The sequence below is a fragment of the Erinaceus europaeus genome, chromosome 6 (assembly GCF_950295315.1).
Source record: "Erinaceus europaeus chromosome 6, mEriEur2.1, whole genome shotgun sequence".
NCBI lineage: Eukaryota > Metazoa > Chordata > Mammalia > Eulipotyphla > Erinaceidae > Erinaceus > Erinaceus europaeus.
Window position 1 is genome coordinate 8,978,043 of NC_080167.1, and position 27,610 is coordinate 9,005,652.

Genomic DNA, 27,610 nt, shown 5'->3' on the forward strand with positions numbered 1-27,610 from the left:
TTCATCCCCCGAGCACCTCATTAAAAAAGCAAAAATCCGAAGTCAAGCCCGTGGATCCCTGAAGCAGTAAGTATTGTGAAAGTTCAGTGTGCACACAGGAGACAGTTTGCAAACCTGATCTTGGAATGAGGCTCTGGGGTGTGTGGTTACAAAGTAGCTTGTGTGGTGGAAGGCAAGGGCTGTTTATTCTCCACACTCCACAGTGCTTGCTTATGTTACAACTTTCTTAATTGGTAAGGAATCGAGCAGCAGTCCCCTCACAGCAACCTGGGAAATTTAAGTTTCACTTAGGATTTCCAGAGGCAAAACCAAGAAGCGGCCCAGGTCGGGTCAGTCTTGCAAAAAGAGCTAAGTGAAGTTCAGTTGGTTTGACTAAACTGGATTTGCCTGCCCCGGGAATTTTCAAGGCTGGCGCGCTGTTGGGTTTAGATATTATCAAAGGAATATGGCGTGACTGGTAAGGCACCTACTGGAGAATATTCAGCTTGTGGACTGTATCTTTCTCTGTGTATCTAATTAAAATAAAAATTAGATATTAAGACATAATATCCAGCTGGCTGTTATTAAGCCGACTGACTTAGAACTGGCTTAGAGCCCAGTGTAGCGGAAGTCAGAGGAATCTGGGTTGGAACCAAGGACCTGGGACTCTAAGCAAGTCGATTTCTCCCCCTGGGTCCCAGTTTCCCCATCTGTGACGCAGGGAGCCTAATCATAGTTCCTAGGGTTTTAAGGAAGGTCTGTTGAACTCAAGCAGCGGAAGTGCTCCGACAAGTCTCGAAGATGGATGTTGTTGTCATTGTCCATTCCGGGCTCCCAGTCCTGCAGGGCAGCTGTTTTCCAAAAGGCGTTTCCTTCCTGGCCACGCAGCCTTCCCTGAAGCCCCGGGCCGGGGGCGTGGCCCGCGCGTGGGCGGGGTTTTCCCTCCACCCGCCCCTCGAGCCGGGTGGGCGGGGCCAGGCGGGGCGTCCCGGCGCGCGCGCGCGAGAGCCAGCGAGCGAGCCCGGGCCCCCAGGTACGCGGACAAGATGGCGGCGGCAGCGGTCGACAGCGCGATGGAGGTGGTGCCCGCACTGCCCGAGGAGGCCTCGCCCGAGCCGGCGGGCCTCAGCTGCCTCGTCAACCTTCCGGGCGAGGTGCTGGAGTACATCCTGTGCAGCGGCTCGCTGTCGGCTGCCGATATCGGCCGCGTGTCCAGCACCTGCCGGCGGCTGCGCGAGCTGTGCCAGAGCAGCGGGAAGGTGTGGAAGGAGCAGTTCCGGGTGAGGTGAGCCCGCCGCCGCCTCCGCCCCGGGCCCCCGCGCCGCCGCCCCGCGCGCGGACCCTCCCCGGGAGCCCCTGCCCGCGGGCCGCCAGACAAAGGCCTCCGGGCCGCCGCGGGCCCCGCGCCCCCCCCCCCCCGGGACCCCGCCGCCCCTCGGGGAGCGCCCGCCGCCCGGCCTCCATCCCGATGACGCGGCGCCCGCGCAGCCCGGCCCTGGCGCGCGCTCCTTTTGTGGCCGCCCCCGCGGAGCTGTTTACGGGGCCCCGGCGCTGCGGGCATCCTCGCCGCGCATCCCGGGGGCGGCCGGCCCCGCACACTCGCGCCGTGACCTTGGCTGGGTGGGGGGGTCCCTCCTCCGCAGCCTCCCCGCACCCCCCCCCCCCCGCCGCCCCCTTCTGGAGCCTCGTCGCTGCCCCTCGGAGCGATGCTCATCAGGCTGCCTGCCCTCGGGCTGTGGTGGTTATTAAGCGACGGGATGCGTGCGCGGCGGGCCGGACGTACGGATGGATGGACGGATGAACGGACGCGCGGGGGCCCGGCTCCCAATGCGCTCAAGTGCCATTGTCACCGCCGTGACGGTCGGCGCTGCCCACCGCGCCCCCCCCCAGCTTCTAGGTGGGGGCCTGGAGACCCGGATGCAGGGGGCAGGGTCACGCGGCGACCCCCGCCGGCCTGTGCTGGGGAGCTCAGCGGCTGCCTCTCTCCTTGTAGGTGGCCCTCCCTCATGAAACACTACAGCCCCACCGACTACGTCAACTGGCTGGAGGAGTATAAAGTTCGGCAGAAAGCTGGGCTCGAAGCCCGGAAGATCGTAGCCTCCTTCTCCAAGAGGTTCTTTTCCGAGCACGTAAGGATCTGTCCATGTCGCTCAAAGCTCCTGCCTGGAGGGAGGGGGGGAGAGAGAGAGAGAGAGAGAGTGCCACTCATCCGCCTCTATTCGGTAGCTCCCTCCCTCCTCAGGGCCCTCACACAATCCCTTACTCACTTGGGCTGCAAGAGGCATTGTGTCCTTTCCCCCCAGTCCAGCAACACGGAGCCATTTGTCCCCGCCAGAGAAAGAAGTGGGCAGGGAGAGGGGACAAGAAGGGCCCCGCAGCTCAATGTGGAGGGAATCCTGATCGGCGTTATTGCGCTTCGCAAGGGACACGGACGGACACACACACACACACACACACACACACACACACACACACTCTTCTGTAACTGCCACATAATCGGCGTTATTGCGCTTCGCAAGGGACACGGACACACACACACACACACACACACACACACACACACACTCTTCTGTAACTGCCACATAATGTGGAAGGCCCATGATTCCACAAACCAGATTTTTCTCCCCCGCCCCCCCCAAGGATTGATAGAATTAATGTGTTTCTCTCTGGCTTTGCAGGTTCTAGCCAGTAGCTAGAGCTGCATCGTTATTACAACAACCTGGAGGACTGAGACCTCCATGGGGATCAGAAGGATTCCTTCCCCCTTCTCCACCCCCCTCCCCAGTCAAATTGTCTTTGTTCATTAGCCCTGGAAAGTTGCTTTTGTCGTGAATGTGGCTGGAAATGCATGTTTATTTCATTGTTTTTGTTTTATTTTATTTTGAAAGGGGGGGGTTAGAGGTGGTTTTGTTTGGTTTTGGACTGCCTTTCATAAAGTATCTTACAGAAGTTTCTGTATCAAATGCGGATTCTTGGTTGTTGTTGTTGTTTGTTTGTTTTTAACTGAAAAATATTGCATCCTAATATATTAGATTCCTTTTAAATTTGTTTCTGGTTGGGGGATCTGGAAACAGTCGATCTGGTTTATTTTACTCTACTGGTTTATTGAAGATTATTTTTCTGATTTTAGTTACTGGAATGCCTACCCAGAAAAACTTTTCCAGACTTTTCAAATTTTGAAAGGGAGAATTCAAATTTTGAGCAACTCTGTCCTACTTTTTTTTTTTTTTTGCCTCCAGGGTGGTTATTGCTGGGGCTCAGTGCCTGCACCATGAATCCACTGCTCCTGGAGGCCCTTCCCCTCCTTGTTGTTGTAGCCCTGTTGTAGTTATTATTGTTGTTGATGATGTTGTTGGTTTTTGGATAAGATAGAAATAGAGAGAGGAGGGGGAGAGAAAGAGAAAGATAGACACCTACAGACCTGCTTCACTGCCTGTGAAGTGGGAGTCGAGGACTCGAACTGGAATTCTTATGCCAGTCCTTGTGCTTTGCACTGTGTGCACTTGACTCGCTGTGCTACCACCCGAGCCCCAGTCCTACTTTTTTTTTTTTTAATGCAGCAGAGCAGGAATGAACCCAGGTCCTCCCAGATGTATGATGCCACTGAGCCTCTTGGGGCAAATTTGAACCCCTTACTCTACTAAATTAAAAATAGATGTTTCCTACTACAGTTCCTGAATAAACCACACCCAGACTAAAAACATTCATGATACATGATTTTAAATACTGCTTTAAATGTATTTTGCATATTTTGGGTCAGGGGCAACCAGTTCACAACTTCTGTTCCAGCTGGTTCTGTGTGCATTTTTTAAATATTTGTTCCCTTTTTTTGCCCTTGTTTTATTGTAGTTATTGTTGTTATTGATATCGTTGTTGCTGGATAGGACCGAGAGAAATGGAGAGAGGAGGGGACAACAGAGAGGGGTCTGATAGACACCTGCAGACCTACTTCACCGCCTTTGAAGTGACACCCCCCCCCCCCCCCGCAGGTGGGGAGCCGGGGGCTTGAACCGGGATCCTTATTCCTGTCGTTGAACTTTGCGCCACCTGTGCTTAACCCGCTGCACCGTCAGACTCCTTTGTGTGCATTTTTAACACTGCCCTTGCCTTTGTTGGATAATGATAACTAGGTTTGTCTCTGTCCTTAGCTCCCTCTTTCCCTGAACCGTTACTTAATTAGAACTTTGTCAAGGACTTTAGCAAGAGTATACTAACAACTATAGGTGGGTGATAACATTCACTCTAGGGCCCTTGCTTTCCTGTGTTTAAAGCATCCACTGGATTGGCATGATTTTTCCTGCCCACTTTCAAAAAATAAGTGGGAAAAGTCTTCAAATTTCAGACTGAAGGGATATTACAACATGTTGGTGCTACTGCCTTTGTTAACAGGGAAAAGACATGCCCAAGGGGCTATGGTGGCACTGCTGGTACATCATACACGTTATAATGCACAAGGACCTGGGGTCAAGCCCCCATGACTCCACCTGCAGGGGGAAAGTTTTGAAAGCAGTGAAGCAGTGCTACAGGTGTCTCTCTTGCCCTCTGTCTCCCCTTTCTCTCTTGATTTCACTTTGTCCAATAAATTAAAGATTAGAAAGAATAAACACGCCCAGCAGGTCGAATTGCCCAAAGCACTAGAGGGATTTCTCTGGCCCACCCTCCTTCCCACATGAGTGCTAGGCCAGTGAGATAGTCAGTAAGGAGAGTTTGTATTTCTGATCCTTGTTCCAGAGACTTTTCTTTTTAACATTTAAACTCTTGTGTTATAAACTAAGGAGTTTTAATTTATGAAAATATAACTATAGCAGTCCAGGATGTGTGGCACAGTGGATAAGGTGTTGGACTCTCAAGCATGAGGCCCTATGTTCAATCCCTGGCAACACATGTACCAGAGTAATTTCTGGTTCTCATTCTCTCTTATCTCTCTCATTAACAAGTCAAGTCTAAAAAGAAAGAAGAAAAGAAAATTAGAGCTAAAACAATCTGAACAAATTGTTACTTGACATGTAGCTTTCCCTCTGGTGAGTGGTGCAAGAAACTACAGCATAGCTGTGCCATCTCCCGTGGGAATGTGCGGGCTTCAACTTGGGTTGATTTGTGTATGAGAGTGACGGTGACCTCCTTACTCATTAACTAAGCCTGTTTCTCTATCTTCTTCATAGGTCCCTTGCAATGGTTTTAGTGACATTGAGAATCTTGAGGGACCAGAGATATTTTTTGAGGATGAACTGGTGTGTATCTTAAATATGGAAGGAAGGTAAGTCACAAAACAAGTTTCAGCAGAGGTTTTTTTTTTTTATTTACCACTACTAACAACCCTGCAGTTAATTGTGGTAGTTTGTATATGGATGAACCCTGGGGGTATGTTTTCAAAAGTATTTCATTTCTTGTCATAGTTACATTTTGGGGGGCGGGGAAGATTCTCTGTATATAAGATAAATACACTGAGACAATTGAGTGAGCCACTTAGCCTTGGCATATGTGACACCAAGGATCAAAACTGGGATCTCAGGCTTGCAAGGCCTGTGTCCTTCCACTGAACTATTTATCTTATCCTCTAAGGAAATTGCTACTTAGAGGAACCTTGAAAAAATTATTTTGAAAGAAAAGAGAATTACTGCTTAGTACTACAATAAGGCAAATACTGTGCTTTATTCTTCCATTATTTCCTGAGTAACAGATAATCTTTCTTTTATTATCACCATCATTCACCTGCCATAAATTGAAAACATTTTAAATAACTTCTTTGGCATATCTTAATGGATGATTATTTACAATATCTTAGTTTTGATAAATAATCACACTCTAGCGATAAACATATTTGGTTGAACCTTTTATTCTGATCAAGGACCCATTTGATTGTGTCCTAAAATTTTTTCTACCTTAAATTTTCTGCTGTGAGGGCTAATTTCTGAAAGACAACTTGGCTTCCAACCTAATTAACCTTTGGAAAATTTTTTTTTGCTCTAAAAATTTTGGAAACTTTAGTACTGATGTAAAATTATTTTGGAAAAAGAAAAACTAATTTTGTTTCTTCCTTATGAGAAATCACTGTGGAGTATATTTCACAAGCAAGGCATATTTTTCTTATTTAAGGGGCTATAAGAGAGAGCAGTATCTGTCAGTGTAACAACTGTAGGGAGAGGTAAGATGTGTCTCTATTCTAGGCCTTGGATGAGCTTAGATGTAGAGGTCGTTTTCTGTTTCTATTTTGGTTTATCTAGAAATGAATTGAAGTATGATCTAATGGTCCTGCACAGCCTTAAAAATAAAAGCTGACCTGTCTTTTTAACATAAATACAAATGTACTTCTAAGTACATAAAAGTCATACACGTTGATTTTATTGGTTTTGATTTACTATGTGGTGCAGGCTTTAAAGTGTTTTCTTTCTTTCTTACTCATTTATTTATTTTAATGAGAGACAGATGGAGAGACCAGAGTGAAAGATGAACCTGGGACCTCAGGCTTCAGGCATGAAAGTCTGGTTTACAGCCTCTTTGCTTCCCCCTTTTTCTCATTGATGCTGCTTTTCCTTCCTCCCTCCCCCCGTTAACCTTCTCTGATTCTCACTTGCACACTCCCTCACCCTTACGGTCTTACCTTTCCATACCAATAGACACGGAAGTATATGGGGATGGAGGAGAGAGTGTATCATCATTAGGAGTGAGCATCTTTACTCATCTAAAACTTGTGTCCATCAGTCTCCAAAAGATGCAAGATTACTATTTCATCAGGCTGTCTTCACAAAATAAGTACTTAGCTACGTTTTCTCTCTTTGAACACTACCTTACAGAAAACTACCATAATTTACCTGTCCGATTATCTGTTGATGAGTAACTGCTTTTTTCCCCCTCCATTACTGTTATTCTGGAGGGTAATGTTTCTGTTTCATTTCTAAATAATAGATTCATGTCCTTGAATTGAAAGACTAACACAAAAAATTTCAGTTACTCTAAAAATAATCCATAAACCAGTGCCATTCTAATTAGGACCCAAAGAGTTAGAAGGGGAGAAGAGAGAGCACGTGTGTGTTAATCAGGAATATTGTCATAAGTAAATATGTATAGAAAAGTATTTAGAAAAATCAGTTTTCAGTAATTATCGGGGGAAGTTACATCACTAGAAAAACCTACTATAAAACTACCTGTAATCAAAAACTATAGCAATGTTTACTTTTAAATTATCTACTTATTGTATTATGAGTAAAGGAGAATGAGAGGAAGGAGGGAGAAAACCGGAGTGCTGTTCAGCTAGCGATGCCAGCAATTGAACCTGTCATCTCTGGGCCTCAGACATAGAAGTTGGTTCTCTAACAGGCTGAGCCACCTCTCAAGCCTTGCTTCATTAATTTCTTTCTTGATGTAGCATTGGTTTACAAGACTGTATGATTTGGAAGTAGGATTTCAGATTTCAAAATATGTGTTACTGGGGGCCAGGCGGTAGCACAGCGGGTTAAGCGCATGTGGCACGAAGCAAGGACCGGCTTAAGGATCCCGGTTCGAGCCCCTGGCTGCCTACAGGGGAATTGCTTCACAAGCAGTGAAGCAGGTCTGCAGGTGTCTATCTTTCTCTCGCCCTCTTTGTCTTCCTCACCTCTCTCAATTTCTCTCTGTCCTATCCAACTACAATAATAACAACAACGATAAACAACAAGGGCAACAAAAGGGGGAAAATTTTTTGTGTTACCACACCAAAATACCAGTATTCCTCCACCAAAATCTACTGCAGCCCCTCCACTCTGAAAGCCCCTCCCCGCCTCCACCTTTGGTGAGCTTAGTTCTGCGGCCTGAATCAGAGGGTTGTTTTCATCTTGCTTTGCCCTTGCCTTCCCTTTTCATCCCTTTGTGTCTGTGTGTGCACATTTGTGCATGCCAAGCTCATGTGTGTGCACTTCCACTGCTCCCAGTAGTCTTTATTTTTTACTTTAGATTTCAGGAAGATAGGTATAGAGGGAGATAAAGAGCAGGTGCGGTATTTTATCACACATCTGCCACTTAAGGAGTTTGTCCTGGTTCCAGGCATGGTGCCATTGTAGTGCTGGGGGCTCAGACTTGTGTCCTAAAGCTTTCTACCAGGTGAGCCCTCTCCTGTTCCTGCTTGGTTTATTTATATGCCCCATATGGGTGCAGTCATTTGTTATTTTCCCTTTATAGAAATCTTTCTACTATTTTTATAGGGCCACTTTAGCGGTAATGAGTCTCACTAACTTCTTTATCAGAGAAACTCTTTATTACTCCTTCAGATCTGATTGATAACCTTGCTGAGGGAGTGTTCTTGGTTGGAGTGTTCTTTTCTGTTCTACACTTTGTATATATCATGCCGTTCCCTCCTGGCCTTTGAAGTTCCTGTTGAGAAATCAGCTGATAACCTTAGAGGGGTTTATTATTTGTGACTGCTTTTTTTCTTGCTGCTCTTTTGATCTTTTTTTTTTTTTTCCTTTGCCATTTTAAGTTTTTGAATATAATGCACCTTGACAGGCATCTGTTTGGACTTACTTTGCTGGGAATTTTTTGAACTTCCTGAATCTAAGTATCTTGTCTTCTTTCCTACTTTGGGGAAGGGCACAACTATTATTTCTTCAAATAAGAATTCTGTTTCTTTCTCTGTCTCTTTCTGGAACCTCTATAAATATTATTTCTCTCGATGTTGTCCCATAACTCTCTATACTATCTTCATTTATTTTTGTCTTTTTTACTTTGATGGGTTCTTTTATCCAATCATAGAGCTCACTGATTTGGCATTTGACCTTTGACTTCTGTCTTTCTGCTGTTAATTCCCTCTCCTTCATTTAAGTTCAGCTGCTGCATTCTTTCATTTCAAGATACCTGTTGGGACTTTTCTTGCACTTTCTCCAATTTTGTTGAAGTCTTCTTCCACTGATCTTCTCATTTCAGTGTGAATCCTTAGTACTGTTGCTTTACACTCGTTAGAAAGTTTACATATCTTTCTTGTGTTTGGTTTCTCTTCCCCCCAGGTTTTTGTCTTGATTCATCAGTGCGGGTGATTTCCTCTACTCATTATGGTTGGTGTTCTGTGAGTATCTGAGCAAGGGATCCCTGTTTGTGCGGGCCTGAACAACGACCAGGTATTCGAGGTCCCTAGCGCCTAGCAGCCAATAAGCTGCTGTGGTCATGGGTTTGGGTCTGAAAGGAGGCTGAGTTGTCAGTTTCAGATATTAACAGAGTGTGTACAGATATTTCAGAGGGAGTAGTCTGCAGGTTGCTTACTGGCTGTGAGAGTGCCTCTTGTTTCTAGCACTCGGGGATGTGCCGACAAGAGGCATCGAGTGTGTCTGTTAGGAGCTAGCACTCTGGAGTTCTCCTCTTGGAATTTGCCCCCACTCAGGATCTGTTAAAATAAAGGTTGAATTCCAACATGAAGTCCACAAGTCCAGCTCTCTGCAGGGCTGCAGATGTTATCAGGGTGGCACTGGTTGCCAATCTATAGTTTCTCGCCTCTCATTTCAGCTCTGTACATCTAGGATTGAGGTGCTAGGACTCACGTACAACATAGCCCTGTGCTCCCTGGAGTAGAGGTCTGAAGCTTAGTGATCCTTCCTGACTGTCGCTCACTGCCACAAAGTGGGATTCTTTCTTGGATGAGGTATCTCTGTCCTCACTGCCTGCATACTCTCCATTGGTCTTGCTATGGAAGCTTATCCATCTGGATTTCAGGTCTGTTTCTGCGTATGTGGCTCCACATGTTGGTATAGCTTTGCTGAGGAAGAACGTAAACAAAGCTTCTCCTTATTTGACCATTTTCTACTTATGAATACAAGTAGATAGCTACATCAGTGAGAAAGGGTAATTCCGAAACATCCCGGCTATAAACGATAGATAATTAAATATACCAAAACCTGGAGGAAATGATGGGTTGTTAAAGTGGTATAGGAGATGGACAAATATCCATCAGAAGGAAAGTAAAATTTGCATTAGGCACAAATTAAACTTCAAAACAGTAGTCTAAAGTTTAAAAGTACCACAGTGTTAAAAGTACCACAGTGAAAATCCCTCAGAAAATAGGGTACTTGCTGTGTTGTCCAGGAGGACCTTATTAACCAAGACGATAGTGCAGCAGCAGTGAAAGGACAGTCATTTTGTAATAAAAAAAAAAAAGCTACTGCTTGTCCAAAGAAACCCAATGTAATAGAACTCTTAAGACTCCTAAAAAGAGCTTGGAACCTATGCAAAGGGTCAGAGCATGGCATTCACAGAAGAGTAAATAGAAGTAATTTACAATGGTGTAAAAAAAATAATAATAAAGCTCTTCAAAAATGTTAAATAAAATGAAATACTGTTTTTGATAGATCAGAAATAGAAATACTGCATATGCACAGCTACTAAAAACATGAGATGAATATTATAAACATATTACCCTTTCTACCTGACACATCTATTTTGAGCCTTAAAACAGTAATTTTTAAAAGGACAGGGAATAGTATTTGGGGTCTGGTTTTCATGAAGAACCCTATTTGTATTCACTGCTTCCATGTGGAGAGTATAGAAAGGAGAATAATTCTGGAAATGTCAACCAGCCCCTGGATATGTGAAAGCAATCTTTCTTTATGGTTCAGTGTGGTGTTTGCGAAGAGTACATTCTGCAGTAAGGAGTGAAAGTAGCATATCAAAAGGCGACTTACTGTTCCTGAGAAACCTATTCCAGCAACTCTACTGAATTTTAAAGACAGGAAAGTTTTTGCACCTCCAAGCAAAAAAAAAGAGAAAAAAGATTACGTCAAAAAATAAAATACCATCAGACTTCACAACAGTAACAGTTTATGCAGATGACGGAAAAAGTAGCATGTCAAAGATACATAAAGGTTGAAAATATCAGCCACGGACTTCTGTATCCATTCAGAATAACTTCCAAAGTTACCAAGGTGGTCAGGGCAGTAGTTCATCGGTTAAGTGCACAAACTGTGAAGTGCAAAGATCTTAGTTTGAGCCCCTAGCCCCCCACCTGCGAGGGTATGAGGGGTGCTTCACAAGTAGTGAAGCAGGCTTGCTGGTGTCTTTCTTTCCTCCTCTCTTATCTCTCCCTCCTTTTTTTTTTTAAATATTTTATTTATTAATGAGCAAGATAGGAGAGAGAGAAAGAACCAGGCATCACTCTGGTACATGTGCTGCCAGGGATTGAACTATGGACCTCCTGCTTGAGAGTTTAGTGCCTTAGCCACTGGACCACCTCCCTCCTCTCTCAATCTCTCTCTGTCCTGTCCAATTAAAAAAGGAGGATGGCCTCCAGAAGCAGTGGATTAGTAGTATAGGAGTTGAACCCCGGCGATAACCGTAGAGGCCAAAAGAAAAGAAAAAAGAAAGTTACATACTTGGAGCAACTCAGGAACTTTTGATTCCTCCGTGGGAAGTGTCCTAGAAAGTGAACTTAAAACAGCCAGAAAGACACTGACATAAGGATTAGTGGCGCGCCGTTAGATAAATATTTACTTGTAGAATTAAATCCAGGTGACAGTTACTAAGGTAGAAAGTATTCTGTTAATGACCATAGTTTCTGACAGTGTAAGATACAGTACAGCTGGTTTTAAAACGGTGAACAGAAAATGGGGAAGAGTATAATAATTAATTTGCTGTTCTCGATGATGATCAAAGTGGTGAAAACATTGGTTTTATTCTGAAGCTTGTGTGTATATGAGAGGGAACAGTGGAGTGAAGCAGATGAGTAATTACATAACCAGAGAAGCAACGTTCTTCTAGAAGAAAAAATGATACACTACAAAAACGGCAAAAGCTGCATAGTTCTGAATTTGAATTAGACGTGTCAGCATGAATTCTTAAGATATATTTAAACATATGTAGGGGTTTTGTGTACTTGTGAACACATGTATAAACTAGATTTCTATCTCTGCCCACTGAAAATGTCTAGAAACAGCCGCCCTGGTTGACATGATCGCCCCAGTTTCCAGATCATGGTCTTTATGTACCATTTCCCAGGATTTGGCAGTATTTCCCAGGAAATGGCTACGGTCCAGTGCAGGACAGACTGCTGACTGACTACCAGTATTCAGAGGCCTATGTGATCAGGTTCCTACTGGCCAGAGATAGGCCAGTTGAAGCATCAGTGTAGGTAGTAAGTAGACTGGCTGAAACGCGTCAGACCTGTTGACTTTATGAGTGCATAATACTTACCTAGTGTATCACATTTAGAGGATAACAGACACCCACAATAATTCTGAAAATCAGTAAATCAAAAAAAAATAGGTATTTCTCCTTCTCTTAAGTATTTAAATATCTTACTTAAGGGGTGTGGGGAAACAGTAGAGGAGGGAAATATTCTTTATAGACATAGTGGTCTGGCTGATCAATGAAGAAGGAAAGGTTGAATGAAAGAAGGCAAGGTTAAGACCCTGATCACCATGTTGGAACTGCCAGTGACTTAAGGCACTTGGATTTTGTGTAGCAGTAATTGTTGAAATCACAAAAAAGCAGCAGTTAGCCATGCTGTCCTCTGGATGGAGAAACTTGCTACCACCTGTGAGGTAACCTTGCCAAATAAATGGACTCTGAATTTGATCAAGTTTCTGCATCCAATTTATAGGAAGGTCAGAAGACAGGAGAACACAGTGAATTTTACATGTGGATGTAATAAACAGATTTGAAACTGGGGGATTAAGAATAGCCAGGTTTCATCCACGAATAAAATGTAAGGGAGAAGATATGTATGTGTTGGGGGGGGGGTATATCCTATAGTGCGGAGTCTTAAAAGTTTCAGGACAGAAGAGTGTTAAGGGGAGTAGGCGGTAGCACAGCAGGTTAAGCGCATGTAGCGCAAAGCGCAAGGACCAGCGAAAGGATCCCAGTTCGAGCCCCCAGTTCCCCACCTGCAGGGGCGTCGCTTCACAGGCGGTGAAGCAGGTCTGCAGGTGTCTATCTTTCTCTCCCCCTCTCTGTCTTCCCCTCCTCTCTCCATTTCTCTTTGTCCTATCTAACGACGACGACATCAATAACAACAGCACTAATAACTACAACAATAAAAAATGGGCAACAAAAGGGAAAATAAATAAATATAAAAATTTTTTTAAAAGGAAGTGTGTTAGAAACGCAGACGTGTGCTAACAAGAGAGGCAAAGTGACCATAGACATGTGGATTGAGGAAAGAGTGAAAGCCTGTGGAGGATTTTTAGGGGTGTCTGCAAGGTTCTCTTTCTTGACCTGAATAGTAACTACAAGGCTTTTTGCCTTAAAACAGTTTATTCAGCATAAGCAAGCAATTTGTTTGTTTCATGTGATCTTCTAGAATGTTAAGGTTTAAAAGCTAGTGAAGCCTAGCTCTACTGATTTTATTTACTTTCTAAATATTGAAAGTGCCTCTTTTTTTTTAATGAAGTCAGGCAGACAAATTGAGTAATGTCTCCTTCCTTCCTGCTTCCCAGGATCCCTGTGTATATTATCTGGGAGTTCCAGTGGAGAATTTCATACACTTAATCATCTACTGTATGCCAGATTCTTCTGAGCACTGGAGAGACAGTAGTGAACTCTGTACGTGTGCACGCAGACACATTCCTACACCCACCTTGTCTTCATATAGCTTAAGCCAGTGGGAGAGGCAGGTGCTACACAAAGTAAAATAAAATACTACATTAAGAAATGCAAAATGTTCATCAGGATAGAAGGTGAGAGGGGGTGGTGGGTGGTTGCAGGTAGAGTTTTAAAGAGAACGATGAGCGAAGACCTTACTTGAAGGGACATTTAAATCAACACTAGGAAGTAAGAGTGCAGATTGCAGAATGCAGGGAAAGAATGTTCTAGTCAGAAAGAACTGAGAGTGCTGAGTGAGCACCAGGCCTGATGAAAGAACAGCAGGAAAGCCTAGGCCAGTACCTAGACTGGGGGTCTAGAGGGGATGGAATTGAGGTCAGAGGAAATGGGGTGAGAGTTTTTAGGTCATTTAGACTTGGGCTTTCACTTTGAGTGAGGTGGTAAACAGTGGGACTTTTGAGGCAGAAGACACAGTTGTACTCACTGGAGCACTCCAGCTGCAAGGACTCCAGAGGGGCAAGGTTTTTGACTCGGGGTGCTGCTGTGAGACTAAAGATGACAGGGGCCAGGGGGCAGCTCACCCAGTAGAGCATACACCTCACCATGCCAGGGTCCTGGCGACACATAGGAGTAGCATGGACAGTACCTAGGAATTAGTGTCATGGTTTCTCTTCTCTCACTGTTTGGTCTTTCCCCACCTCTCTGAAATCTTGGGAAAAAATGAACCTGAGAGGCCACTTGGGGTTACATGTGCAAAGCCCAGACACTACCAAAAACCAAGATGAATTAGTGAGAAAAGTTCTCATTTCTGACATATTTCTGTTTCAAAAATAGAACCAATAGCATCTGCCGTTGATAGAGTATGGCATGAGAGACAGCAAGGAGTCATGGATGACTCCGAGGTCCTGACCTACCTGGTGATGGAGTCAGCTTTGTCTGAGGTGGGAATATTCAGTTGGGAATAGGAAGCACCTTTAAAGTGCTCTCCAGACATCCAGGTGGGGGGTGTAGAGTTCAGGGGGATATTCTGTTGGGGGCTGTGAGCAGGGACAATATTTGGAGCCATGAGACTAGATGGGGTTTCGTGTCCATGAAAGGAGAAGGCCTGGATTACCAGAGGTGGTCACCCAGCAGCCAGCAAAGGCTTTCCAGGTGCCCTTCTCTCCTCTTCTGAGACTTGCCCAGCAACCCTGTCTTTCCAGCTTTCCTTTTTATGAAGCCAGGCAGATAACTTACTTAAATTTCAGCATGACCAGTTTAGTGTTGTTTTATAAATGTGAAGTCCTAAGTTCTGCTGTCTGCTTCAGTGAGAATAAGACCTATATGATCATAAACCAGTTATGGTATTGTTTGTGTGTTTTGCTAAGTAAACCCTTTACACGGTATGATTTGTGTGAAATAAAAGATTTAAGTGATTATAAAATTCTAATGTTCACTGACTAACTCTATGGTTTTCTTCCCCACCCAGGAAAGCTTTGACCTGGAAATATTATGCGAAAAAAATCCTTTACTACCTACGACAACAGAAAATTTTAAATAATCTGAAGGCTTTTCTGCAGCAGCCTGATGACTATGAATCGTATCTGGAAGGTGAGAATGTAGCAACAGTACTGAACAGCCAGTTGAGTTGAATCATCCTTAAGGGCATGATGGAAATGCCCTGGGAAAGTTAAGTCATACGTGTAGCATGGGCTTGGGAGCTTGGATTATAGTCTCCAAACTTCGTTGGTAAAACTATTCAATTTAGACCTTTTAGGCCTTTGTCAGAATCTTCACCTATCATCAGAAGAAAGACTTTTTTTTAAAGATATACTGATTTGATTGAAAGCATGGGGCTACAGTATTATCTTCTGAGATTAACTCCCTGGTTTTTAAGCTTTGAAGCATCATCTGCAAATCTGAAATGAATTTCTCTGGGTTTATCTCCTTGTGGCCTTGAGCATAGCCCTTAACCTCTAGTTGGAGTTGAGGACAAAATGTTCTTGCACATCAGTGAGTCTACTCATCCATAACTGTGGAGAAGACTCAAGTGAACAGGCAAGGTGAAGGGAGGAACTTTTTGTTCCTGCTAGTTTGAACAAGAACAGAATGTGACCTTCATCTTTTAAAAACTATTTTAAATTCCTAGCATATTGCACAAATACTCCCATAAACTGTGGTTATGAAATACAGATAGGACTCCTTCACGTTCACCCCCTATTCTCATTACTTTAAGCAACCCATTGAATCTCTACCCCCACCCCACCCCCCGCAAGCTCGCTCATAATCTGTCTCCATTCTGTTATATTCCTGTGCAGGCTGTTACCATTCCTTCCAGCACCAGCTTTCTAAGTGATACTTGCCTTTCTGAGTACCACTTCCTCCTGTCCTCAAATAACCAACATCCCTGTGCCCGTCCACCTGAAAGCTTTTACGACTCCCAACAAAGCCTGCGTTCTGGCCAGCTGAGTTCCTTCTTTTAAATTAAATCTCTGCCTGTTTCTCAGTACACACCACAGTCCAGTCCTCCCCACTCCCCACCCCCAGCACTTTCACCATCACACCCTTCAAAATACCTTGTTTATTCCAGCAAGGCCATTGTTCCCATGGGCACCCTGAAAACACCTGACTTTATATCCTCATACTTAGTAGCCCCTCCTAGAATACTATCCCGATCCTGTCCACCCTCCAGAACTCAGGCCAGGTCTTCACTTGTATTAAGTTTCTCACTACTACAGAGTTTGCAGGGTATACTTAACCAGCCTCAGAACCAGTACAGTGGATGGGATTAGCAGGCTGTGTGCGCTCTCTGTCCTGTTTTCCCACTAGTCACTAGGTTTCCTGTGTCTTCCTGTTCTCAGCACTGTATACTGTGCCGTACCTAGGCAGAATCTTGTTGATTGAATGTAAGTTTTGTATCAGCCAAAACGTAAAAGTCAGTTTCAGTTCACTTTACAAAACCTCACTACCATGGAATCTCCCCATATGCTTGCTGGAGTCAAATAACCCATCTAAATTAGTTCTATTAGCATTGAAAATGTTCTCATGTCCTTGAGCATTCAAGTACTTTCAAGTATGCTGGAGTGAAATGGTTCTTTGGGCTCCTCTCTGCCTCTCATGAAATGAATATATATGCGCATATACCTATATACATATAGGTAATCGAGCTGTAAAAATTACCTAAGGCAGTGAGGAGTGGATATTTTTAAGTGATACTGTCTTAGTGTGCCCCACCTCCAAGTTTTTAGCTGGAGATTCCCTAAGTATTCCTTTCCCTAATTGGAAAGTGTAGCTTTCTCCGAGATTCGCTTTATGGCTCATATTTGAGAGATAAAAGTTCTTAGCATAGTATATTGTTTATTTGGGGGGTTTCAACAATTTTAAAGTAAATCTTATAACATGAAGTTTTCAGTCTTGGATTTTGAACTATAAGAGAATTAGAGAGCAAGAGAGAGAAGTAGCTTGTAAAGACTTCCTTTCTGTAATTGAATGTGAGGACATGCTATGAATCCTTTTTTTTCCTCTCCTTTTAAAGAGATTTGGTATATTAAAAAAAACAAAAAATAGCAACTCTAGTGAAAGACTTCAGCAGGTGGCTCAGTGGTAGAGCACAGGGTTCACTCCCCTGCAGCACAAGAGAGGGCATAGACAGCACCAAGCTCTTACAGGGCTGGAGTTCCATGGATGGTATGGTGATGGTTTGCTACCTGCCTGGCTCTCTATCTCTATAAATGTGAGATAGAAAGTGGGCTGGGGGAGTCGGGCAGTAGCACAGAGGATTAAGCACAGGTGACGTAAAGCGTAAGGACCGGATTAAGGATCCTGGTTCAAGCCCCCGGCTCCCCACCTGCAGGGGAGTTGTTTCACAGGTGGTGAAGCAGGTCTGCAGGTGTCTTATCTGTCTCTCCCCCTCTCTGTCTTCCCCTCCTCTCTCCATTTCTCTTTGTCCTATCCAACAACAATGACATCAATAACTACAACAATAAAACAACACGGGCAACAAAAGGGAAAATAAATAAATATAAAAAAATTTAAAAAAAGAATTGTTGAGAGGATTTAAAAAATGTACAAACAATTAAAAAAAAACAACTGGGCTGTGAGGCAGCTCACAGTAGTGTGTGTGCTATGCCTTGTTTTGTCCCTGGCAGTATATACACAAGTGAACAATAAGCTCTTTTGTTACAAAAATGTTTTTTGCTTGTCAGACCATTAGCAGCAAAGTCTAGCATTCAAGATAGAAAGCTGTATAAGGTGGTGGTGCAGCCCCTAGTGTGCAGAGTAAAAGTCTGGCTATTAAGAAAAGGGCAAAGATGAGAAGCTAGAGAGCTAGATGGCAGTGCACCTGGTTGCAAACACATGTTACTATGCACAAGGACCCAGGTTCAAGCGCCTGGTGCCTCCCTGCAGTGAAGAAGCTTCACAAGTGGTAAAGCAGAGCTGCAGGTGTCTCTCGCCCTCTCCTTGTTCCCTTTCAGTTTCTCTCTGTCCTGTCAAAATAATGCAAAAGGAAATAAAGAAAAAATATGGCTCCTGGAAATGGTGGATTCATTCTGCAGGCAGGAAGGCAGTGTGCCCAGCAATAGCCCTGGTGGTAAAAAGAAAGAAAGAAAAAGAAAAAAAAAAACACAGAATTTAATCCGTATCCTATCCATTTTCAGGTGCTGTGTATATTGACCAGTACTGCAACCCTCTCTCTGACATCAGCCTCAAGGACATCCAGGCCCAGATTGACGGCATTGTGGAACTTGTTTGTAAGACCCTGCGGGGCATAAATGGGCGCCACCCCAGTTTGTCCTTCAAGGCAGGTGTGGAATTGCTTTGGACCCAACTATATTTACAAAGAGAGCCTAGAGGAATTGATGCATTTGAGAAATTTAGCAATATGTTCCTATTGTCTGACTCCTGCCCTCTTCCACCCCTCCCCTCCAAAAAAAAGAATTTATGGTATTTGTGTATGAAAAATGTAAAAGACTATGAATAGATATTTTCTCTACTCTAGATTAACAACATCCTAAGAATACTCCTTGGACATTGCCACGTTGTGCATGCTTGAGTTATTTGGGACACTGGCCACAGCCTTCTTGTTGCTTGTGTCCTCTGTCTTTCAGGTGAATCTTCCATGATAATGGAAATAGAGCTCCAGAGCCAGGTGCTGGATGCCATGAACTATGTCCTTTATGACCAATTAAAGTTCAAGGGGAATCGAATGGATTACTATAATGCCCTAAACTTATATATGCATCAGGTAAGTGGGTGTATTGAAACAAGTTGTGTAAACACACATAGTTATTTTTTTAACTCAAATCTAACGCAGTAGTAATTTTAAAGGCAAGTACTAGCTTTTTCTCAATGCCCAGTGACACCGGTTTTTGCCTCTTAACACTGTCAGGGGGCCAAGCGGTAGCGCAGTGGGTTAGGCGCACATGGCGCAAAGCGCAAGGAATGACAAAAGGATCCCGGTTCTAGCCCCCAGATCCCCACCTGCAGGGGGGTGGGGTCGAATCACGGGCAGTGAAGCAGATCTGCAGGTGTCTATCTCTCCTTCTCCCATCTTTCTCAATTTCTCTCTGTCCTGTCCAACAAAGGCAACAAAATGGGAAAAATGGCCTCCAGGAGCAGTGTACTTGTAGTGCAGGCACCGAGCCCCAAACACTGCTGTGAGCTTTATCTCTTTCATCATAGAGTGTGGTCTGTATTATGAAAACTCTTGAAATAAATTCCTGATTAGAAATAGGTATTTTCTTTCTTTTTTTTTAAATGTCTTTATTGGGGAATTAATGTTTTACATTCAACAGTAAATACAATAGTTTGTACAGACATACATACCATTTCTAGGTTTCCATTTAACAGAACAGCCCCCACTAGGATTTTCTATTAGCATCTTACAAGCTTCCTTTGAAATAGCCTGAAAATCTTTGTGGAAACAGAAGATGTAAATCACAGATTGGTAGGCCAGTGGTATAGCTCAGAAACAAAGTGGTCTTTTCTTCCTTTTCTCTCTTTTCTCGTGTGTGTGTGTGTGTGTGTGTGTGTGTGTGTGTTCTCACCGTCACAGGGGCTTCACCACTGCATTGATATCTTCCGAGATCAGACAAGATCGGGCATGTTCAGGGTGGTATGGCCGTAGACTGCATTGATATCTTTCAGATAGAAAATGTGAGATAGAGGATCAGAAGCCTTCTAGCACTTGAGCTTCCTCCAGTGCTGTGGGGCTAGGTTCTAAGCTAAGTCGAATGCATGGTGAACCATGTACGTTATTATGTTTTAGCCTCCAGTCACTGGGGCTCAGTGCCAGCACTAAGAATCCACCACTTCTGGCCGCCTTTTTTTTTTTGGATAGGACAGAGAAATTGAGATAGCAAGGTAGATAGAGAGGGAGAAAGATAAGATAGCTGCAGACTTGCTCCACCCCTTGTGAATTGACCCCCTGCAGGTGGGGAGCTGGGGGATCAAACCCGTGATCCTTGTGTACGTCCTTGCGCTTCGTGCTGTGTGTGCTTCGCCTGCTTTACTACCGCCTGATCTACCCAGGCACAGTTTCCAAGTGAACTGTTCATCCACTTAGACTTTAAATGCCAGCATCGGCCCTGGAAGATGCCTGCTTTGTCCTGTGTGCCATGCATGTTGAGAGTGGCCGTCAGCTCAAAGTGGTGAAGCCCTAGCAATGGCAAACAAAAGACATGTCAGGGGTGGTTCAGCAGGAGGAGTGCAGGGCTTGTGTGCATGGGGCTCCAGCTTTGATTCTCAGCACTTCATGAGCCAGAGTAGTGCTCCTGTCTCTCAAATGATCAGTCTTGAAATCAGACATTGCATTTTTAAAACAGCCTAAGCATTGTGCTTGGTGCACAGCTGAGTGCTGAGTAAGTGGATGGAACATTGAGAAGGGGCAGTTCATCTGTGAAGCTAAAGGGTTTTTTCTTTTCTCTTAGGTTTTGATCCGCAGAACAGGAATCCCAATCAGCATGTCTCTGCTTTATTTGACAATTGCCCGTCAGCTGGGGGTCCCACTGGAGCCAGTCAACTTCCCAAGTCACTTCTTGTTAAGGTGGTGCCAAGGTGCAGAAGGGTAAGCTATGGTTTTCTCGAGGATTCATTTAGAGGTTAAAAAGAAGATTGGGGGTGGGAGTGTCAGGCAGTGGCACACCCTGTAGAGCACACATGTTAACATGTGCAACAAAAGACCTGGGTTCAAGACCCTGGTCCCCACCTGCAGATGGGGAAGCTTGGCAAATAGTGAAATGGTGCTGCAGGTGTCGTCTCTTCCTCTTTGTCTCCCCTTCCCTCACAGTTTCTGTCCATGTCAATAAAGAGAGAAATAAATGGCCTCCAGGAATGGTGAAATGACCAGGCAGGCACCAAGCTCTAGCCCTGGTGGCAGTTATAAGAAAAAAGATCAGGGAGGCTCAGTTGAAGGAGGGTGGGAGTGGGAGGTCCCTGGCTTGACCTTCAGGACCATATCTGTCAAGAGAGAGCTGGTATGGTAATAGAACTGTCTGTTATACCTTGACTATATTAATGGCAGTATTCCCATGGGAATGGATCCTGCTGTGTTGCATGATGTTATCATTGGGGGTGAGTGGGAGAAGAACACTCTGGATCTTTCTGAATTATTTGTGAATCTACATTTATGTCAGACAGGAGAGTAAGGACAGGAAGAAGAGAGGGGAAAAGAACAGGGGAGCCAAGTTCTTTGTGTGGAAGCAGATATTAGAATTCTTTCTGGAAGTTGGGCAGTAGCGCAGCGGGTTAGGCGCACATGGCGCAAAGCACAAGGACTGGAGTAAGGATCCCAGTTCGAGCCCCCAGCTCCCCACCTCCAGGGGAGTCGCTTCGCAAGCGGTGAAGCAGGTCTGCAGGTGTCTGTCTTTCTCTCCCCTTCTGTCTTCTCCTTTATTTCTTTCTGTCCTATCCAACAACAATAACATCAATAACAACAACAGTAATTACAACAATAAAACAAGGGCAACAAAAGGGAGTAAATAAGTATGAAAGAAAGAAAGAAAAGAAAGAAAGAGAGAAAGAAAGAAAGAAAGAGGGAGCCAGGTGGTAGCGCAGTGGGTTAAGTGCATGTGGCGCGAAGCACAAGGACCGGGTGTAAGTATCCTGGTTCAAGTCCCCGGCTCCCCACCTGCAGGGGAGTCACTTCACAAGCGGTGCAGCAGGTCTGCAGGTGTCTGTCTTTCTCTCCCCCTCTCTGTCTTCCCCTCCTCCATTTCTCTCTGTCCTGTCTAACAACAACATCATCAGTGACAAGAAGGATAAAACAACAAGGGCAGCAAAAAGGAAGGAAAAAATAGCCTCCAGGAGCAGTGGATTGATGGTGCAGGCAGGAACCCCAGTGATAACCCTGGAGGCCAAAAAAAGAGAAAGAAAGCAAAAGAGTTCTTTCTCTGTGCTGCTGCTCTGTGGCAAGGTTAGTGGCTAGTGTATACTTTGTATGCCGGTTACTGAGTGTTTTGTTCTTGTGAGACATAAAAAAACTCTTTTTAGCTATTTTCTGAAAGTAGAACATCTTGTAAGTAGAAACATTTTATTGTTTAATGTGATGATTTTGGGGGAAGAAAAATAATTTTTTATGTCCTGGTTTTTTTAAAAAACTCCTTCCTCCAGACCAACTATGATATTTTTTGTTGAAGGGAGTAGCTTAATTGGGGGGGGGGGGGGGGGCTCAGCTTTGACATTGAACTGGGTTTTAACCTCAGCTGCCTGAACTTCAGTTTGTCCTTTTAGAAAATGGGACTGAAGGTTTTTTTATACAGTGCCTTGGAGGACTCAGAGGCTCCAGTATTACACTTAGTAGAATTTCTGACACATGCATAAAAGAAAAAAGTGTAGAGCACAAGGGGGGAAATGTATAACTAGACTCTTTCAGTCTTGCAATTTAAGAAATAACTATCCTGGGGCCTCCTGGGTATTCTTCCATCACCTTTCTCAACTCTTTTCTGCAGGGATAACTACCAGTGTGGAGCTATTTGTTGTTTCCGGGGCAAATTTTTATATTTCTTCCATATCTGTGTTCCCTCAAGTAAGATGTACAGACTTCTTTTGCTTCAGATATAACCTGCTTCTAAAATTAATTGTATGGTTTGGATTTGGGATAGCAGCATTCATTTCTGTTATTTTAGATGAGAAAACTATCTTTTTAGCCTATTCCCTCTCCCTAAAAGACTCAGTAAATTCCCTCAAGTATCTTTAAAAAAGAGAGAGAGAGAAAGAAAGAAAGAAAGAAAGAAAGAAAGAAAGAAAGCGTCTTCAGATGTCTATATCATAACCCACCAAGGGGTTCTACGTGAATAAGGTATTTAAAACACTAAGATGATATTACTTATCACAGGGTACATTTATGTTGGGAAGCAGTATCATTGTAAATGGACAATGAAATGACGTGCTAGTTGTCCAGGCACCCAGCAGCAAGCCTTGAAACCCATTAACCTTCAAGGAGGTAGTTGGAAAGGATTCAGATCCTCTGTGTCCTCAACTCGGGCCCCGGTTCCTCACTTTCTCATCTCTAACTGCAGTGAGACCACACAGTGTCTTTCCTGTAACTTTGTAATTTGCCCTAATAACTGCAGGTGCCATTCCCACTGAGCTCTTGAAAATCATCTTGTTTGTTAGCATTTTGTGTTTCCGTAGTTTTTAGGATCAGTCGTCAGTTCCCTTCAGATCCCTATATAGTTTTGGTAGGACTCAGAGTTTACATAGGATTGGTCTCATAGATTTACCATGAGGAAAATGGCCATGTTTCACCATCCAGTTTTTCTCTCTACACACTGAGGTCTGTGATATCCTTTAAAAGATATTCTGGGGACCTGGGAGCAGGAGGGTGGCACTGTAGATTAAGTGTTGGACCCTCAAAAAGGAGGTCTTGACTTTGGTCCACACCATTACATGTGCCAGAGTGATGATTCGGTTTTCTTTCTCTCCTCCATTCAAAAGTAAATTTAGTCAAAAGTAAATATATCTTAACAAAGCAGTCACCTTCAAAAATTCTTTAACATCTTGTTAGATTTATTCCTAAGCACTTCAAATTGCTGTTGCTTTATAAGTGACAATTTTATCTGTGAATTGTGACAGTTTTGCTTTCTCTCTAACCCTTACATAAATTGTTTCTTTTACTTATCTTATTCTGTTTCTAGGTCCTTTTGTACAGAGTTGAATAGAATCAATCAGCAGGCACCTTGCCTTGACTTTGAGTGAATGCTTGTAAAATCTCACCATCAAGTGTGGTGTTTGAGGCATTATCTTTTGTTGACATTATCAAGATTTCCTTCTGAAATCCTCACTTGCTAAGAGATGTATTAATAGTTTTCAGCCTTGGATTTCTTTCTCAAAATTTTCTTTCTTTATCTACTAATAAAGTCATTTGTTTTCGTCTGTATTTAGTGAAATAGATTTTTCCAATATTCAGTTCTCTTAGGAAACTCCTAACATAGTCTTGGGTTTTTAAATCCATTGCTATATTTGATTCACTCATATTTTATTTAATGCTTGCTTATAAATTTGTGCATGTGATTCTCTTAATATCTTAAATTCTCTTTAATATATTAAATGTTTTAATATAAAACATTGAGTATTTTAGAATTTTTTTTTTCCCTCCAGGGTTATTGCTGGGCTCGGTGCCTGCACCATGAATCCACCGCTCCTGGAGGCCATTTTCCCCCCTTTTTGTTGCCCTAGTTGTTGCAGCCTTGTTGTGGTTATTATTGTCATTGTTGACGTTGCTTTGTTGTTGGATAGGACAGAGAGAAATGGAGAGAGGAGGGGAAGACGGGGGGGGGGGGGGGGGGAGAAAGATAGACACCTGCAGACCTGCTTCACCGCCCGTGAAGCGACTCCACTGCAGGTGGGGAGCCGGGGGCTTGAACTGGGATCCTTACACTGGTCCCTGCGCTTTGCGCCACGTGCGCTTAACCCACTGTGCCACCGCCCGACCCCCATTTTAGAATATTTTAAGTCTTGACACAATTGCTAAAGATGGGCCACTAATGTTATTCAAGGAAAAAGTCTGACTGGACTTTTCAGCAGTCCAAGACAAAAATCTCATGTGTGATTTGCAATGGATACAAGAACAAAGCAAAAAGATGATTTAAGGAAAAGAAAAAGGTAACTGACCCTGAAAAAAAGGACTCACCTTGGCTGGGGAGATAGCTCAGTTGGTAGAGTGCAGGATTTGCATGTCTGAAGCTCCTACTTAGATTCCCTGTGCCTTGTATACTGGAATGGCGCTCTGACTTCTCTTTCTCATGTGACAATTTATCTATATGTCTGTCTTTTCAAAAATAAATAAAATCTTTAAAAGTTAAAAAAGTGGAGCGAGGCGATAGCTCACCCAAAAGAACACACACTTGCCATGTATGAGGACTCAGGTTCCAGTACCACATAGGAGCACCATGCACAGGCACCTAAGGAAGCTGTGCGAATGGCAGAACTGCGCTGTGGTATCTCTGCCCCTCTCTGATACTGAAAGGGGACGGGGAATAAAGCTGCCTAGAGCAGTGTGATCGCACAGATTCATGGTCCCACTGGGCAACATCTAGACATGAGTAAGTAAATCAGTAACTACACAGCCACCTGGACCCCTGAGCAGTTTCATTCCATGTCCCTAGTAATGTGAGAACTTGTTTCATGCGGCACCTCTGCTGTTTGGCCCACCACTGTGCCTGAGAGCGCGGCTTGAAGAAGGCAGTTCCACAGGAAGAGTGGTGCGGTCAAGGCACAGGACCCAGCTCTCCGGTCAGGAGCAGGTTCTCAGCCTGAGGCCATAGGTGGGTGCAACTGGTGTGTCCACCTGAGGCTATCCACAGACTTAGGTGCAGAGTTCTCACTCTAATCCTAGCCTGAGGGGTCCTGGAACCACAGGCATTGCCTATTGTTAATTAATAGAATTGATCAGAATTAATGGACTGCTTTCAATGATTCCTTGAGGGGTCCTGGAACCACAGGCATTGCCTATTGTTAATTAATAGAATTGATCAGAATTAATGGACTGCTTTCAATGATTCCTTATGTATTTCTCTGAACTGAACTTGCAGTGGATATTTCTGGCACTGAATTTTAAGATCAAGCTCCCTAAGAAACTACTAGGTGACATCTCTCCTTGGACTGCAGCCCTAACAGTGCAACATAACTCCATTAGGGCTGGGTTTTTAAACTGTGGACAAGTTGTTGATTTTTTAATTAGAAAGGCTTCTTTGCCACTTACTGTTGGGGGGGATACGGGGGCTAAGTATTGACATGTTCGGTGCTGATCCTAGACGTAGCTTACTCCATCTGCTCTTTGAACAGGGCAGCCCTGGACATCTTTGACTACATCTACATAGATGCTTTCGGGAAAGGCAAGCAGCTGACAGTGAAGGAGTGCGAGTACCTGGTCGGCCAGCATGTGACTGCGGCTCTGTACGGAGTGGTCAACGTAAAGAAGGTGTTGCAGCGCATGGTGGGGAACCTGTTGAGCCTGGGGAAGCGGTAAGGTCTCCCTGATTGTCTCACCCTCTGAGGCCTTCAGGCCTTTAGAAGCTCAGCTTGCCGTGCAGAGAGTTCTGTCCCTGTGGCACAGAAACAGCAGGTGCTGTGTGGCACGTGGCTGCCCACTGCTGAGAAAAGCTATTCTCCTGACATGTGATCCAGATTTAGAACACTCCTGAGTGATTTCTTACAACATCTTGGGGTGGACTTGGGCTAGTTCTCTTTATAAATGCTAAGCGCAGTCTTCAGCAACAATATTTTAGACTAGCAAAAGATTATTTTCCAGAGGCAGGATGTTCTCATGGCCAAATGCTTAGTCATCTTGTGGTTTATGTTTCTCTTGACTTAGATAAGAAACTGAACAAAAGTATCTTGCTTCTGAGTTCAAGGAAATTATGGAGAAAATAGGCACTGCTGTATTACTACATTGTTGTAATAGCTTTCTGATGTCCACATTATTTTTAATAGAACATTTTAGAACAATTTTAGATTCACAGGAAAACTCCAAAAAGCCCAGAGTTCCCGTATACCCGCTGCTCCCACACTTACAGCCTCCTCCCCTGTCAGCATCCCCCACAAAACGGGGCGTTTGTCATAATCACCGAGCCCACATCTGACACGTGTATACATCAACCAGCACTTGGGTTTGCTCAGTGTGGTTGTGTGCTTGTGGATTTGGGTAAACATGTAATGGTTTTTACTGATTATGATAGTATCATACAGAATAGTTTTAATTGAGATTGTCATTGAGTTGATTACAGGGTGAAAACACCTAGGTTTTTTTTTTTTTTTCTTTATTGGAGGATTAATGGTTTACAGTTGACAATAAAACACAATACTTTGTGCATGCGTAACATTTCCCAGTTTTCCACCTAACAATTCAACCCCCACTAGGTTCTCCTCTACCATCATGTTCCAGGACCTGAACCCCCACCCCAGAGTCTTTTACTTTGGTGCAATACATCAACTCCACTCCAAGTTGTGCTTGAAAACTCTTAGGTTTTAATTCCATGCCTGTCTCCAAAGCAGGATGGAAAGTGGTGGCAGCGAAAGATGCAGGGAGTGGGAGAGAATTAAAAGTACGTGATGATTTGCTGAATGAAGAGGAAGTACCAGAATCAGGAAATGTGTGGAATTTGTGCCGGTTATCATTAGTATCTGACCATTGAAAAATAAGGTTTTATCCTAGAAGTGAATGAGGGAAGACAGAGATTTCTTTCTTCCTTCCAGGGAAGGCATAGACCAGTCATACCAGCTCCTGCGAGACTCCTTGGATCTGTATCTGGCGATGTACCCAGACCAGGTGCAGCTTCTCCTCCTTCAAGCCAGGCTTTACTTCCACCTGGGAATCTGGCCAGAGAAGGTAATTATTTTAATTTGATTGTCTGCACTTTTCACAGAGAGGGAAATTCTAGTTTGAAAGGCGGCTCTTATAGGCTTATCCTTCTGGCAACATGGGGACGAGCACAAGTTTATTCAATTATCTCAGTCTTGGCCCACCAATTAACTTTTGTCTCTCTCTAACAAAAATTGCTACTGCTGTCAGAAGTTACCTGTTCTCTTTGTAGTCAAAACCACAGACCTCTCTAAGCACATACATTACCATACTCAGGCACCCAGGTTTGAGTCCCCACTCCCCACCTGCAGGGGAAAAGCTTCATGAGTGTTGAAGTAGGTCTGCAAGTGTCTCTCT

The 27,610-nt window shown here is 44.0% G+C and overlaps 1 protein-coding gene across 3 annotated transcripts in view; it reads left to right on the forward strand.

The window, feature by feature from the left end:
* The first annotated feature begins 949 nt into the window (after nt 1-949).
* The window catches only part of FBXO21 (F-box protein 21), a 41,855-nt gene continuing 15,194 nt past the window's right edge, over nt 950-27,610 (forward strand). For 2 of the 3 annotated variants that reach the window (XM_016190670.2, XM_007528734.3), the window contains exons 1-9: nt 951-1,264; nt 1,973-2,108; nt 5,142-5,236; nt 14,942-15,063; nt 18,111-18,257; nt 18,561-18,697; nt 20,382-20,518; nt 25,738-25,917; nt 27,148-27,280. In XM_016190670.2, the coding sequence (XP_016046156.1) occupies nt 1,026-1,264; nt 1,973-2,108; nt 5,142-5,236; nt 14,942-15,063; nt 18,111-18,257; nt 18,561-18,697; nt 20,382-20,518; nt 25,738-25,917; nt 27,148-27,280 (1,326 nt within the window). In that variant the 5' untranslated portion in view covers nt 951-1,025. Of the gene's footprint in view, nt 1,265-1,972; nt 2,109-5,141; nt 5,237-14,941; nt 15,064-18,110; nt 18,258-18,560; nt 18,698-20,381; nt 20,519-25,737; nt 25,918-27,147; nt 27,281-27,610 lie in introns of all 3 variants that reach the window. The other variant, XM_007528726.3, reaches the window with a different exon arrangement.